The sequence below is a fragment of the Carassius gibelio genome, chromosome A18 (assembly GCF_023724105.1).
Source record: "Carassius gibelio isolate Cgi1373 ecotype wild population from Czech Republic chromosome A18, carGib1.2-hapl.c, whole genome shotgun sequence".
NCBI classification, from domain to species: domain Eukaryota; kingdom Metazoa; phylum Chordata; class Actinopteri; order Cypriniformes; family Cyprinidae; genus Carassius; species Carassius gibelio.
The window spans coordinates 4,246,059-4,262,856 of NC_068388.1; the positions used below are offsets into that span (position 1 = coordinate 4,246,059).

The 16,798-nt window shown below is 36.3% G+C and overlaps 1 protein-coding gene across 1 annotated transcript in view; it reads right to left on the minus strand.

The window, feature by feature from the left end:
* The window catches only part of LOC127934552 (SH3 and multiple ankyrin repeat domains protein 3), a 144,154-nt gene that overhangs the window by 64,021 nt on the left and 63,335 nt on the right, over window positions 1–16,798 (minus strand). Inside the window, exons 8-10 of the mRNA XM_052532012.1 lie at window positions 13,043–13,120; window positions 10,379–10,445; window positions 7,943–8,285 (exon numbers count right to left, since the gene is read on the minus strand). Of these exons, the coding sequence (XP_052387972.1) occupies window positions 7,943–8,285; window positions 10,379–10,445; window positions 13,043–13,120 (488 nt within the window). The remainder of the gene's footprint in view (window positions 1–7,942; window positions 8,286–10,378; window positions 10,446–13,042; window positions 13,121–16,798) is intronic.

A 16,798-nucleotide genomic window follows, 5' to 3' on the forward strand; every position in this document is an offset into this window, starting at 1 on the left:
CAACCAAACACATGATTCTTAGATAGAACTTTTGAGCCTGTACCACAAAATCATTCATAAGAGTCATTTTTTTTAAAAACTGAGACTTATACATCATCTGAATAAATAAGCTTTCCATCGATGTAAGCTTTTTTAGGATACAACAATATTTGGCTGAAATTTGGAATCTGAGGGTGCAAAAAAATCGAAATAAAATCGCCTTTAAAGTTGTCCAAATGAAGTGCTTAGCAATGCATATTACTAATGATAATACATTTTTGATATATTTACGGTAGGAAATTTATTGCAAAATATCTCCATGGAACATGATCTTTCCTTAATATCCTAATGATTTTTGGCATAAAAAAAGTATAACTATGACCCATACAGTGTACTTTTGGCTATTGCTACAAATTTACTTGTGCTAATTATGACTGGTTTTGTAGTCCAGGGTCACATTTATTAATCTTAGCAAAGTTGTATATGTTAGAATTAATAGACCTGAACTAACATGAACTAACAATGAACAGTTGTATTTTTAGTAACTAGTGTTAACAAAGATTAACAAATACTGTTAGTTAATATTAATGCATTGATTTAAGTTAACTAATGAGACTTTTTTAATATTGCATTATAATAATGCCCAAACAGGTTGGATTTAAAAGTATGCAATTAGATAATGCATATGATACAAAAAATGCATTACATTTTAAAAACATTTAATTTGAATGTTCAAACTTACATTTAATTCAGACATTTAAATATGTCTATGATGGCTAAAATGTTAGATTAAAACATTAAAAAAAACTCCTGTTATGGTCATAAATGAAGGTCTGAGCTCCTTCAAACTTCTCGACATGCACCTTTACGTATAAACTCACAAATACAGACAAATGTAACCCGCAGAACCCCACACACATCAACAACAACCTTGCCCTAATCGACCACACTAAACCCACCAGGCATACAGTGTCCTGTTGAAGGGTGTGACAAAGTGATTTACTGGCACTATACCTCTCCTGAGCATCCTCTCGGCTGCCTCCTTGGACACCAACTATACTTCGGTAACCCTGGCAACTGCCATCACGGAGAGATAAATTGAAAGCAACTGTCTTGATTCACCGGGTGCTCGCGTCAACAATGAATCAGAGGCTCTTTTCCGCAGTCTCTCACGATTCTTTCTCTCTCTTTAGGAAACAGCAGCTTGATCAAAAGTCACAGACTAAAGTCTCCATGCTGTCATCATGCAGTGAACAACTCAACAAACTCACATGTCATACGTGTGGTATCTGGGCCACAGACAGAAGCATCTCAACTTTCTCCACACTCTCAGAAAAAAGGTACAAAAGCTGTCATTGGGGCAGTACCTTTTCAAAAGGCACAACTTTGTACCTAAAGGGTCCATATTGGTACCTTAAAGATACATACGTATGAGTACCTAAAGTGTACATATTAGTGCCTAAAAGGTACAAAGGTGCACCTTTTGAAAAGGTACCACCCCAGTCACAGCTTTTGTACCTTTTTTTCCTGAGAGTGCACTTTGTACAAAATTATATATATATATATTTCTTTTTTTTTTTTTGTTAACTCAAACTATTCATAAAAACTCATTTTCTTTGTTTGAAATAAGGCTGAAATAATACATAAATATTAGATGGATATGTAAACTTAACCTATAGAAATATCAATATTTAAAAAACTAGAAACTAAGTAAATTACATCAGAACTAAATTTCCAAATGTAACTATATTTCAAAAGAAAGATAAATCTATAACTGAACATGAAAAAAAATTATAGTGTTCAAGCACATACAATTTCTAAAAATAACTACAATTACAAAACTGAATATTTAAAATAAAGTATTATATATTTATAATTTTAGAATATAAATTTGTGTTATAGAATACTATTCTCAAGCTACAGAGACTACTTTAAAAAATAATCCATGTGAAATATTTTGCAGTACTTGAGGGAAACATATTTGTGCATTTGTTGTGATGGCTTATTTAGCATATTTTACAACTAAGGTTATTAAGAAAAATCAATGTCATTGGCACTTTTAAATCACAAAAATATATTCAATGTGACTAGCTTTTTTAGCAGCTGTATCGTGCTGCTATCAAACTAGGTTTTTATAGAAATTTTTTAACAATTTTTAAACAGCTTTCATCTTCACTTAACAATAGGGATAAAAATAAAAGACATAATCTGTAATAAATGACCCTTCGAGCTCTGAGAAAATGATGCCAAGACCAACCAGTCCAGCCACAATTAGAGACTCAAATTCTTTGTAATAACAGAATAAAGCATCAGAATCAGTCATTATCTCACAAACGGTTATTTGCATAAGTGCACAAAATAGTCTTTGAGGACAGACTAGGATGAAAGATTGAAATGAGCTATGTCTCGTTCTCTTTCATCATCTCTTTCATTCTTCTTTCTGAATCTCTCTCACTTCGCCTCTTTTAGGGGTTAATTGAGTGTAATTGAGTTGGTGTGAAGCCTTTCCTCAGAAAGAGCATAAATGTGTGTGTTTGTATGCGTTTACTGGGTCATCCTATCCTCCCAGCAATTTAGAAGACACCACTATCTACAAAAAATGACTCTTTCTCTTCTCCCTCTCTCAATTCCTTCCTGTCATTTTTTCACTTTTAATACTTTCAGAATATTTTGCAATGAGAAAGACAGTCATTCTATCAGACGGGGACCTGGGTGAATCACTTGAAACTTGTCAAGAAAGGACATATTTCACACCAAAACCAAAAAAAACTAACAAACATACAAAAACATATTGTACTGATAAATACAATATACAGAATAGATATATAAGTCTAATGTTAATAAGTTAATGAGTCATTAAGCTGATTCGCATTGACATTTTTCACACCAAATATAATACTTCTACCTCAAATTCAGATTAATGTAATCCAAATAAATAAATACATTGATCAATAAACTGTACTCTTATTCCTGATTGTGAAAACCAAAAGTGTGAGCTATTTGAAGATATTTACACTAATTATTTATTTATTATTGATTTACACTAATTTAAATAAAAACAATCACATTTTACAGTATCACAGCTTTATCTTAATTTTTACTGTTAATAGTAAAAATTGAATTTAATGAGAATTATCACTGAAAATAATAGAAATAAAAAATGTAAACAAATAAAATGTTTTTTTGTTGTTTTTTTTCACTCTTTTTTCTTTTTGTATGGATGTACACCGATGCCACAGAAGTAAAATCATAAAGTATGATTTAATGTCATTATTATAATTTATAATTATTTTCCTGTATAGCACTTTGGTTTCAACATCTGTTGTTTTTAAATGTGCTTTATAATTCACTAAACTAAACTAAACTAAAATAGACTTTACTTAATATGCAAAATATTTAATAGAAATAAAACATATTTATTATATTTTATAATACATAATTATATTTCATATATCCTACTTCTTATAAAAATCAAATACAGAAATATTATATTTAAATTTGATAAGCTGTATTTATTGTGACCTTGACGTGTTTTTTTTTACTTGTGAGATTCACCCATTAAGAAATGCATCTAATACTGTTTCTTTGTTTTCAAACTGGCTGTTAATGTCAAGCTTAAACTGAGAATGACCATAAGTGTAGATAAGGAATAGGTCACAGGTAAAAAACAAAAATAGTAACACAGATGATAATGACCTCATCACTGCCTCTTAAATCTCCCATCGTCCAATAGGAAATCAGCAGGCTCCCTCTTCTAATCCCAGCACTCCTGTCTATAGGTGGGTGTCGAGGGAGGGGCAGGTCTGGATGTCCTGAGGAAGGAATCCATCATGGAAAGCTCCAGACTGAGAGCATGCTCTTTCAGAGTGACACCTCATTTACCTGCCTTGCACAAACAAAATGATTTCCCTTTTGCCATCAATAAATCGCTCAATTCTCCTTCCCTCTCTCTTTTTCCTCTCTAAACAGAGCTGATAAATCGGCAAAGTAATGAAACAGCAGAAATAAGGTGAGGTCTAAATTTCTGCCTCTTAACTGGTGGTAAAAGAGACAGGGTAATGATGAGTGATGAGCACCTTTCAGTCACACCGGCCCACCGGAATGCATTTATAATCATATTTTCACAGGAAAGAAAACTTACACAGTTTTCACTGTGCATTATTCATTAGGAACACTGCATCAGATATTCAGAGCTTTAATGAGAATTTTTTTTTTCACTCACAAGGATGAATTTCTAAACCAACAATATGACCAATATGGCTGTCGTCAGCTCTCAATATCACTAGCTATTTCAAATGGCTACTACTGAGCTGAGCAAAAATGTGTAATGTGCATGTCACCTTTACTTATTCAATGACATCCAAAAGAACAATCTCCCAGACTGTTCATTATTTCTGAACACTCTGTCTATGACAGACTTCATCAAGATGCTGTCTCATATATTATATTATATAGCTGCTTAAAGGGCCAACATTTAGGGACTGACGATGACATTTAAATATAGGAATGAATCCGATAAACTAGCATTGTGTGTGTGTGTGTGTGTGTGTGTGTGTTTTTGTGTGTGTTTAAGAACACAGGAGTCAGTCCTGAAAAACATGTTTGGTTTTAGCTTCCAGAAATACTTCCATTTAGCTGCAAAGCTGCATTATATTATATAAAAAAGATACAGCACATTATTAAAATATATATATATTCTCAAAAACAATCTTAAATCAAGATACATTTCTATGAGAAGCAAAATGATATTAAAATGTTTTTTTGTTTGTTTTTTAAGTGAGTTTATAAAATATCTGCTAATGGGATATGAAGAAAAACAATTCAAATAAGATTCTTTGTTTATTTTTCTTACACCACTGGCAGATATTTTTTTCTGGTATTCACCATAAAGTCTTTTTGATTTTGAAATGAGATTTTTCAGAAAATATTCCCAATTCATTATTATATTATTCAAGCTCGTTAAACACGAACAACTGTGGTGGTTGAAATATTTGCCAAGGACTTTGTGCTACAGGCAAACAGTTTGAGATGTATTCAGTGACAACATCACCTTTTCTTTTTATAACTTAAGGATTCATATCATAGCAAGGGCCAAATTTAACTTGATATCATACTGTACACTTGCATTTGACCTCTGACCTTTGATTCCTCTTGTGCACTCGGCGACCTGTGATCTCTAAATTCCCTTCGACATTTTTTAGTACAATGTGTCATGTCCTCGGATCTCACCCTGAACAGGAAGTGGGCGGCCGGTGCTGACCGCACAACTACGGCATTAATTAAACACTCTCCTGGTCACCACGCTCTCCTCAGGGAGTCACAGCTGGACACAGCCAGACAAAAGCCAATGACCAGAGAGAAAGAGAGGGGACTTTTATAGAGCACCGGACACCAAGGAAGGCTGGTATCATCACATTGTGCGTTTTAAACACAAACACACACAAACAGGCACTGGTTGTTCTGATTATTAGTGGGCCAGGATGTCAGGAAATACTGACAGATGGACAATAAGGACAGAACACAGCAAACGCCCCTCAGGGCCACACAAAGAAAGAGAGTGAGCCCTAAAGTGTTGTTCTGCGGCAGAAGTACTTCACCTGCTGGTAAAATTAGAGTCCTGAGGTCCAAATTAGCACACAAAGCCACTCGTTTTGCTGAAGTGAAGTTAACAGCACAGAAGAACTGCTTCAGAAAGTAGACTTCACTTTTATAACCTACAAAACAGCGTGATCTATCCTGCTGAATTTTCAGCCATTTTGAAATATTCTGTTTAGGACTGTACAAAGATCCCTATCTAGGAAACATTTTAAGGCATCACAGACATGCTCTCGACACACACATGCGCGGATGTGGTTTACAGGGACTCTCCATAGGCATTATGGTTTTAATACTGTGCAAACTGTGTTATTTTCTATTTCCTTCTATCCACTCCTCAGCGCTCAAATTATTTAATTTCAGTACCGACTGGTACTGAAGTCACTATTTTTGACAACCCTACACATAATGGTGTGATTCAGTACATTCCAGATGAGTGTTGCAAGTATAAGAATCACACCTGCTATAAAAGGCAATGTGGTGAGAAACAACCACTCTTTGCGTCTCCAATGACAGATTTGTGCTGATTAGCGCTGCAAAACACCCAGTACTCACCAACCCTTGCTAGAATTCAAAGTATTTCTTATTTACATCAGACGCAACACTAAAGGTTTGAATTTCAAATGAATCCAAGTAAGTTTCACATTTTCTTCCCTTTATAAGCGACAATTATAAAACTGTCATAAAACCTGTCAATCATCTCCCTGCAATAAATACACAATATGCGATTCAGAGCAATATTGCTGAGAAATTCAAAAAGGCCTGTTGGAGTCCCAAAACACAGTCGAGTCCAGCGATGTCCTGCAGCTCTGTCTAATCAGAATATATATTAAATATTTGAATAGCACGATTTAAAAGCAGCAAATGCCGATCGAATGCTGCTTCATGAAGATGTGATAGATTACAACAGTGTGAGTGTTTTAGATGGACGAGAACGAGGAGAGGAATCCGAGTGACTTCATTCAATACAGGTCTCAGCAGCCATAAATAAAAGGGCTCATAAATAAAACACAGTCACAAAACTATACACATAACCGGCTTAGAAAAACACTACAGTATTATCATAAAAACACATCCATGGAAAACAAGCTGTTTAATCATAATACCATGGGATTCCATGAAATTTCTTACAGTATCTTTCATGTACAATGGTATGTGAATATGATTAGCCACTACCATGGCATTACTCTTACAGAAAATAGCTTTGACTGCTCTGTGGTACAGTGGTGGAATACTGGAATGGAAGAATGGAATACTATGGTACTTTGAACATGTTCCAGAGTAGTAGTATCCTGTTCTTGGAAGTACTATGGTATGTTTCAAAGTACCAAAGTATTATGGTACTTAACACTATGTATTATATTATAGTATTATACAATAACATGTGGCATGCCACTATAACAGTGTTCTTGGAAATACCATGTTAATGCCATTCAACATGAATTTCAGTACCATGGTATATTTTAAAGTACCATAGTAAATTTCTTTTTTTAAAGGATATTTAAATGAAAATTGACTGGTAAACAAGACAAATATACTGATTAAGAACACCCCCCCCCCCCCTCAATTTTTTTCTACTGACAGTACTAATAATTATATTATATATTACTATTTGTATTTTCAAATTACTCCTTTAATAGTTTCACCCTGAGCAGGGGAAAAAAAAATACCGTAGTCCAAATCCAACGGTACCACTGAACCATGGTGCCTCCACAAGACTTGTTTTTTTTTTTCAGGTGAATGCTTTAGAAATCGAATCACACTTTGTCACTGTCTGACCCCTCTTGCGGTGGCCGATGTCTGACTGATATGTTGAGAATTACAATTAATAACTGATCATTTGACAGTGACGTTGCTGGAGGAGTAAATATTCACAAACACAGACTGAATCTACAGACTTTTCTGAACTGTTTTGATGGGAATGGATATAAACATGGAACAATTGTGGTAAGATGAATAAACTAGTACACACAAAAAAAATGCTGGGTTGTTTTCAGCCCAAATGCTGGCTATGGAAACTGTATTAATTTAGCCTGTGTGTTTCTTAGAGGCTAAGCCTGAGGCTTTGCCTGTAGTGGGACTATTTTCATTGGCGGAAAAGAACAAATCCACAAAACAATTGGTCAAATTTGGCTCATTCAACAATTTTCATAGACTTTTTATAAAACAATTTTGTTTAACTCTTTAAACTAAGTTGGTAATTGGGTTGGGTTGTTTTCAAACACAGCTTTTTTATAGTGTATGAAGAATAATGAAATGCATAATCAAATTAGCAAAATATTGAGTAATCAAACTTCCAATGGGCAGGCAATTTGTACGGGTGGAAATCTGCAGGTGCAAATCAGGACTGTGGATGTGCGATGCTCACCTGAGGCGTCCGCGGCTGTGGGAGTGCGTGAGGGGCGTGTGTCGGCGTACTGCTTGCGTGCCGGGCTCCTGACTGATGCGCTGGAGGGAAGGTGAGCGGGAGTGTGAGGAGAGCGAGCTGCCTGTGCTCTGCAGGCTGCCGTCGGCCGCCGCGTCGATCCCAGTGTGCGCCAGAGGGGGCAGGCTCCTCAGAGATGGCACGGGCGAGTGGGCGGGGCCTGTGTCAGCCACGTTGTTCAGATTGTTGTCGGAGGCGGAGCGAGGCAGCAAGCGTGATGATGTCAGTGAGTCGCCTCCGGTCACGCGCCGGCGATTTGTGTAGGAAGGGGTTTCCCTGAAAGGCACTAGAAACAGGAAAAGCAGGTGTCAACAAGAGGGGGCCGTACGTGACAAACTGTCAGGTACAATTAGCATAATTTGTAAATGTAGGGTACAGGAACCTCATCGGGCATTCAAAGTGGTAAGCTAAAGACATACTCCTATGGGATGCCGTTTGAGACGAAACCCATTGAAACACTTGCAATACACATTGAAACACTTGCGCATACATGTGAATCATTTGCACATACATGTGAAACACTATATATCTGTGCATATATATGAAAGACATCCGGTGACAAAGAAACTCTTTGCAGTGCTTCTGTTTCCAAATGAACTAAACCTCCGGTTGCAATGAAACGACTTCCGGACACACTGAACATGTTTATGCTCTCTCATACGTGAGAATGTTTGAAAGTGCAGTCTTTGTGCGGGTACAACAGTATGTGGGCAATTACAGGGAATATGCAAAGAGTTTCTATGTAACCACATGTCTTTCATATATATGCACAGATATATTGTGTTTCCCATATGCGCGCAAGTGTTTCACATGTACGAGCAAGGTTTCAATGTGTATTGCAAGTGTTTCAATGGGTTTCGTCTCAAACACCCTCCCATATACGCCAATTACAAAGCACCTCATCTATAATTTATTACCAAAACACACTTCCTCCTGTCCTGACCACTAGCACAGCAGTCTTTTGCTTGGGACATATTTGGGGAGATATTAGGCGGATTTTTCTTTCTACTGAGGAAAGCAATTAGTACAGACCATCAACACTAGATGGCAATATCTCACCTCTCCTAGATGAAGGAAAACCTCAGTACTGTTGCTGTTTTAAAGCTAATATGAAGATAAAAATGCATGGTGTGTATATTTCAGGGTCAAAAAAGTTAATATGGCCCAATGACAGACTTATTTAATGATACAACAATAGACAGAGAGTGAGAGAGAATGATAAACAGAGAAAAGCAGGATGAAAGAGAGCACAGCGCCGTCATCCTGACATATGCTTTGCTGTCAGTCTCATAGCCGATTCTCTCTAATCTCTAATGTAAATTAAGTATTGATCAAACCGCTGTACTGAACATCCACATGTCACCTGATCAGACATGAACAGCTCTCTGCCAATCAGAGCAGGGCATGAGAACAAGAACATGCCACTCAATACATCCTAGACCTGTGGTTCTTAATTGGTTTTGCCTCAGTGTAACTGATGTTACACTGAACATTGAGTGATAATGTATTTCATATTTCAAGACTGTATTTGTACCATAAAAAAAAAAAAAATGGGTGAAGGCTTGCGTATTTTGCCTACTTATAGCTTTTTACATTTATTCAGTTAGTTGTGTGTGTGTGTGTGTGTATAGCCCAGAGAAAACATGTATGGGCCAGTTCCAGTAAGATGGGCTGCTTGTTGAAGCAGTGTAAATACTGCGCTCTGTAGTCAAGCTGTCTGCTTGTTTAAATCCTCTACTCTTCAGCCCATACATTCAGAGTGGAAAGCCAACAGTCCAAGCCATTCAGGACACACTCACTCACTCTCTTTTCCTCTCACTCGGTGACTGATGGGAAGGAAATGAGTGGAGAAAGACCAAGAATGGAAACATCCTGAGAAGCTTCAGCATTAGTGACAAAATACCAGCTCCTGCCGTGTAAATAGTGGGTTTTAAGGTGGGTTTTTAATCTGTGTGTGCGTGAGAGCAAACGTCCCATCCTTCATCGAGGTCGCACACCGATCTGATGAGATACCAGAGCCTGCGGCTATGCTCCCATTGGCTCAAATCAAACTCCCAACACCTGCTGAGCCTCGGGGATTAACCCCGCTCTGTCGCCATGACAATGGTACTCCACACTAATGGGTACGATCCATTACAGCGGGGCAACAACTGGCAGCACACCGAATGAGCTAGCCTTGCCTTTGACGCGGGCGAGTAGAGTGATGACTCTCATTCACCCGAACGCTGCAGACTCTCAAACAGGGGGCACTCTCATTTTCATGTTTCCTGGCCGTGGTTTGTGTTTGTAAGGATTCATTAACACAAGAGATTGTCTGCGTTTGTTTGCAAATACAATAACGGCTAATGATGGTGGAGGTACCCTATACAAGCCACTTACCAACATCTGATGCTTTGTGAGTCTTTATAATTTCTGCCAGGTCAAAGTTTCCAGCTATAATAGCCACCTACAGAGAGAAAGACAAATGGGTTATATTTCTGCCAAACATCCCTGGGCAAACAAAAACCCCAGTTACAGATTTATAACACTGCATGCAACAGGATAAAAAAGCAAAACAAAGCCAGCAATCCATAAGCAATAATGTACAGTCAGTTGTCATTCATTGGCTACTACCAAATAAACATAGATTATCCTGTTTACAAATATAAATAAATACATGAAATATTGATTATATACAGCAGCAGAGTGTCAGAATATGGAGTGAAGTTATGCAGGATATACTAAAGTATAATTCGAAGCACTAGGGTTGGGCTGACAATATTGCGTGACTAATTTAAATTTTCATCTTGATAAACCGATATCAGTTCTTAAATACCAAGATCAATATTTTAGTCTATTTAGGTTATTTCCTGTTGATGTGTCAACTAAACTTCGCTATATATTATTTGTATCACGCCTGCCTCCCATCCAACAACTTCAAGTGTTGTGCTTTAATATGAAACGAAAGCTCATCTTTCAAATTCTGTCAGTTTAGTGACAAAATGTGAATAATGAATATGGTTTTGGTGCTCTTTAATGTGGTGTGACGGATGATGTAGTCGCCTCTTGAATTAACATCAGGAGGTATGCTGAAAGATCCAGTAAAACATACTGAAATCTATCACGTCTTATGAAATCAGTGTTTCAGTCACGGAAAGTATTCAACAAAACATGTAACAGGACAGACTTCATTTCCCATATAGCTTGATAGTTAGCTAGGAAAAAATAACTGTAGACAGGAACATTTCGCTAAACATATGCACTATGTTCCCATACACCTTATATTTCAACAACAAATTGTAGTAAAATAGAAACATAATTATATTAAATGTTCCTTTAAAAACTTGTGTGCACTTTAAATGTTTGTATACAATGTTTTCATTAAATGTAAAAATGACCATTGCACCATGGTAATTTTCTGTAAGTGAACGGTGAACAAACATGCCTCAAATAAAGACCACAGACCAATAACTCATGTAATTCTGTCTAAAATGATACTTACAACTGTGAGGACTAATTAACTTTTCCTCACTAAAAGCTGAATCAAAGCAGCTGTGTAATGGTTTCCTTGTTGATTTATGCAGCCGCACCAAGTCGGGTTCCCCCTCCCTTGTACTAACAAATTAACTTTGATCTGAGCAGAAAATCTGTGTCAAAATCAATTGTACTGTGAGTTCAAGCAGTGAGCATCATGGAACAGAAGCAGAAAAACACCAATCCCAATATACTGTTAGCATGATCACATGAAGCATCACATTGTACATGTGGACTGAAAGTGCACGAGTGAACCATTTGACTTGTCATGCTGCTTACACTGACAACCAACAAATGCTGACATGGTTAATACACAGATTCAGCAAAACCCAGCAACTAGTAGAATATGGCGTTTGAAGGGGTAGTGTGGACCACAGATTGAAAAATTGAAGTATATTACAATATTTATTTAAAAGGTTGAACTCTGCACCAATGCTTATTTTTTAATAATACTGTATTTCAGCAAAGATGCATTAAGTTGATCAAAAGTGACAGTAAAGACGTTTATAATGTTACAAAAGATTTCTATTTCAAATAAATACTGTTCTTTTGAACTTTGCATTTATGAAATGATCCTGAAAAAGTTTCTTAAGCATGATATCAGCAAAATATAATGATTTCTAAAAGTTTATGGGGCACTGGAGAAATGACGCTAAAAATCAGCTTTGCATCAGAGCAATAAATTAAATTTTAAATTAAATAAATACTTAAATTTTTAATTCAAATATTTACATTTATGCATTTAGCAGACGCTTTTATCCAAAGTGACTTACATTGCATTCAGGCTAACAATTTTCTCCTAACGTGATCCCTGGGATTCGAACCCCCAACCAATTGCTAACGCAATGCTCTAGAACTTGAGCTACAGGGACAAAGTATTTTTTTTTTACTGTAATTTTACTGAAATAAAAGCAGCATTGGTGAGAAAAAGAGATTTTCAAAATATCTGACAAAATCGTACTGGCCCTATACTTTTGAACGATTTTGTACATATAGATTTTAGACACTGGCATGATGGTAATACCAAAGTTAACCAACAAAAAGTTCCATGGTTTCTTATCAGTTATTATATTTTTACATGGTACCATAGCCAAACTATTCTTCAAAATATTTTTAGTACCATTGTATGTAAGAAATTTTAGATTTATGCACCACCTTTCCATTGTAAAATTGATTAAAATATCAACATTTCCTTTTACACTGTCCACTATCTTAAATCAAAATGTTCTCTGAGGTAGTTGCAAAAGAGCTTATCTTCATTTTGGTCAAATCGAGGTGTCTCATCATTTGGCTGCCTACCATCCTTTTTGTCAGAAGTGCCTACAAATGTTATCTAGGCAGATGTCTTCACGGCACAAGAATGCCAGGAAGAATTCTCATGAGGCAGCCCTGAAACTGCTCCTGGCCTTAAGTTAAATACAGTTTGGCTCTGTGGGCTGTGAACGACAGCATCAGTTTAAATTAGATCCAGCTCCACAGACTCTTTCACGGTGTTTGATCTCCAGGAAGCCAGAGGTCTTGCGCTCTCACCTGGAAGGCAGTTTGGCTGTTGTAGTTCTTAATCTCCTTATTCGCCCCTCTGAACAGCAACACTCGTGCGCAGCTATCCTGGAGAGAGACAAACAGAGAGATTACAAGCGCTGTGATAAGTTGTTGCAAGTAAAACTTGTACATTGCATGTCCATGAAAATTTGCCCTAGAAAGTTTTGGAGTGGGATGAGTGTGTTTGTGTGCGTGTGTGTCGCTTTCACAACAACAGAAATGACAAAACTGATGTTCCACTGGGACCAATTAGCTCACCAGCTCAAATGTAGGTCTGCTATCAGAGAGAGAAACAGAGAGAGAGAGACATGAACACAGAGCTGCTCTAATGGCAGTGTTTCTCTGTGGGCATCTGAGAAGGTCAGCACAGCATCTGGCTATCATCTCTCTCTCTCTCTCTCTTTCTCTGTAGACAGTTTTGACAGTCCACACACACATTTAGGAACTGTAGCACACAGACATGACTCAGCTGGGATTGGTGTCCTAGATTCCTAACAGTGGTGAGAAAGCATCTCTTGGCCCACTAACACACCTTCAGTGGAACCTGTGTGCTGATATTTCATTACACTTGTAATGCACTTTCTGTTGGTCTCTCTTGCAAACACACAAATTAAAAGTGTCTCTGGTAAAAATAGATAGATAAATGGTTATATAACTATGCAATTGTACATATTGTAGCTAGATAAGTATAATATAAATATATATACTTTTTAGTGTATGTGACGAGTGGGGCGGGGCCGAGAGCGATTGTGCGGAGCCGAGTGATTTGGAAATGAGCGACACCTGCTCCACTCAGCGGTCTCGAGTCCCGCGGAGGAGATCGGAAGGATACAAAAGAGGAGCGACGTCAGTGAAGGACGAGAGAGGACCAGGCCTGGGCTTTATTTTGTGTTTGGTAGCTGTCCGTGAGGGGCTGTCTCGCTGTTTTGTTTTTATTTGGTTATTGAACTTTCATTTAAATTCCAAAAATCTATTTCAAGTAAATGCTGTTCTTTTACCTTTCTTGTCACCAGAGAATCATGAAAAAAATGATTTCCTATATATATATATATATATATATATATATATATACACACACACACACACACACACACACACACACACACACACACACACTTAAACACAATAATTAGTATTGCCAGTCAAATTTTGTGAAAAGATTCAAATAATGAGTCAAGAAAAAAACTGCACCGCCTGGTTCCATGCATTCTATACAGCACATACTGCAAAATGATCAGTATGACAGTAGTATGATAGTGTGCTATATTAGGAACAGTCTGTCACACAGGAGACAGAGTGGAGCACTGCATGTGTTTAATGCTATGGCTCTTTGCAAAAATCAATATGTAATTTCGACTGCAGAGTGCATTAACAGAACGATGATTGAGCTTCCAAATCACACAGATTTTTTTCCTGTTTCTTTCTGTCTTTTGCTCTCTATCTCTAATACCCTATTCTGCATTTATTGATCCATTTAAAGGACACAAACCTTCAAAAGTGAAAAATAATATGCTTTATACACTACTGTAAAATAATAAATCAAAAGTCATCAGAACCGCAGCGGTCTGGAGAAACAGTATGTATGAAAACGCAAACTTTACTAAATGTGGCTTTTATGCCAATGTGATGTTTCAATGGGCCGAATGTCTGCTGGACAATAGAGCAACATCTGACCTCTAGTGGTGGAACTTTATAAGAACACAACTAAGATACTGGACATCACTGTTAAACTAGACTCACAGAGACAGATGGAATAAAGTCGCCATAAAGTCTGATTAACTTTGCAGCTCTTTTGGCCATGAACTGTCCACTTAGATAGAATGAGGCCATCAAAGGTCAGCTAGAGTGCACAGAAAAATGATTGATACCAAAATAATACACAAGAATATATTAAAGACATAACTCTTTCAGATATGCAAACAAGACGTTCATTAAAAAACGAGTTTATGGTCAGATTTTATGTTCAGCGAAAAAGCTCATAACACTGAACACACTAGCAATCACTTAATAACACATAACCACACAGCAACACCCAACAAAAACCCACAATATCCTAGCGGGATGTTTTGTTTTTGAATTGCATATCAAATTTGAACTACACAGTTTTTAATGTGATATTAAAATATATAATTGTCAGATATACATAGATGAAAGTGGTAAAAAAAGAAATCCATAATAGTCCTAATGAACTGAATGTTTTAAAAACAGAGTAACCAGGTTTAGGTTTACCAATAAATACATTTGTTTCAAACCCATACATTCTAATTAACAGATTATTGCTTGCTCAACAGCTTCATATTCAGACCATGTTCATACATTTGAAATTAAATCATTATTTGTTTACTTGTTTTTAATTGCATTCAATTAACAGATTTATTCTGATTCTAAGCAGTTTGAAAAAAAAGGGTAAAACCAAACAGGTGCAAATAGTAAAAAATTATGCCTTTTTTTGGAGTGCAGAAATCTTACAAGTCTTACAAATCTTACCTCTGGCATTTTTACATGATTAATGAGACACATATTTAAACATATATAACGTACATATATATTTATACATACATATATATATATATATATATATATATATATATATATATATATATAAACAAAAGTAGCTCTAATTGTAAAATATACATTTTTGTACATTAATATTTAGATATTATTTTTAAAGAGCAATTTTCCTTGTGAGAATATCATCAAAATGAATGCATATATATATATATATATATATATATATATATATATATATATATATATATATATATATATATATATATATATATATATGCATATTTTTTTATTTTTTTATTAATGTATTCATTTTATTTATTTTTTTCTAATTTTTTTTTGTCATTAAAGTTTGAATAGAAACATACATGAACTTACACAAATATACTTTTGCCTAGAAATATTCATGGAGACTTGCCGTTGATGGATAATGAGACATTTATTCATGGAGAGCGCGAAGTGGGTGGTCGAACTGTAGGTTCTTCAGCTTTTATTGTCTTCAATTGGACATTTATTGCCCAAAAAGCCAGCAAAACCCAAACTCCCACACACAGACAAATCTCATCAGCCGTCTTATTATCCATAGCTGTGAATTCACTCTTCTGTTCCACATCAGGTGGTCGTCTCTTCCTCTTTCACCTCCTCCTGCTCTCCTCATCATTTTAGCACTATTTCACACTCTCTCTGTCTCTTCTTTCATCATTGCCCTCGTAGATTTTCCCTCGTCTATCCAGTAATGCCTCTCTCCTCGGGCTGATACATGCTCTCAGAGGCTCTTTCTGGGAATCGATCCACTCTAACATCTCCTCTGAGCCTGAGCTAAACATCCACAGAGAGTCCTTAAAACTCGCTATCACTGCTGAGCACTCGTAAGGGAGCACACACACACACACACACACACACACACATTTACCTAGTTCATGACAAATTAATTTTGATAAATAAGTCGCACCTGACTATAAGTCACAGGACCAGCCAAACTATGAAAAAAAGTGTGACTTATAGTCCGGAAAATACGGTATATTACTTTTTACTCTAATTAAATAATGTTAAAACTGACTAGTTGACCGTATTAGCACCTTTTGGACAATTATCATCTTTTTAAGAATAATTTGCCCTTTAGAGAACATCTCTAAAAGGACCATTTTGTCAGACTTGGTTAATATCCGAGGACATTTTTCAGCAAATTTGTTTAGTACAGCACATACACAAACACGCAGTAACATAGTCCTTTGC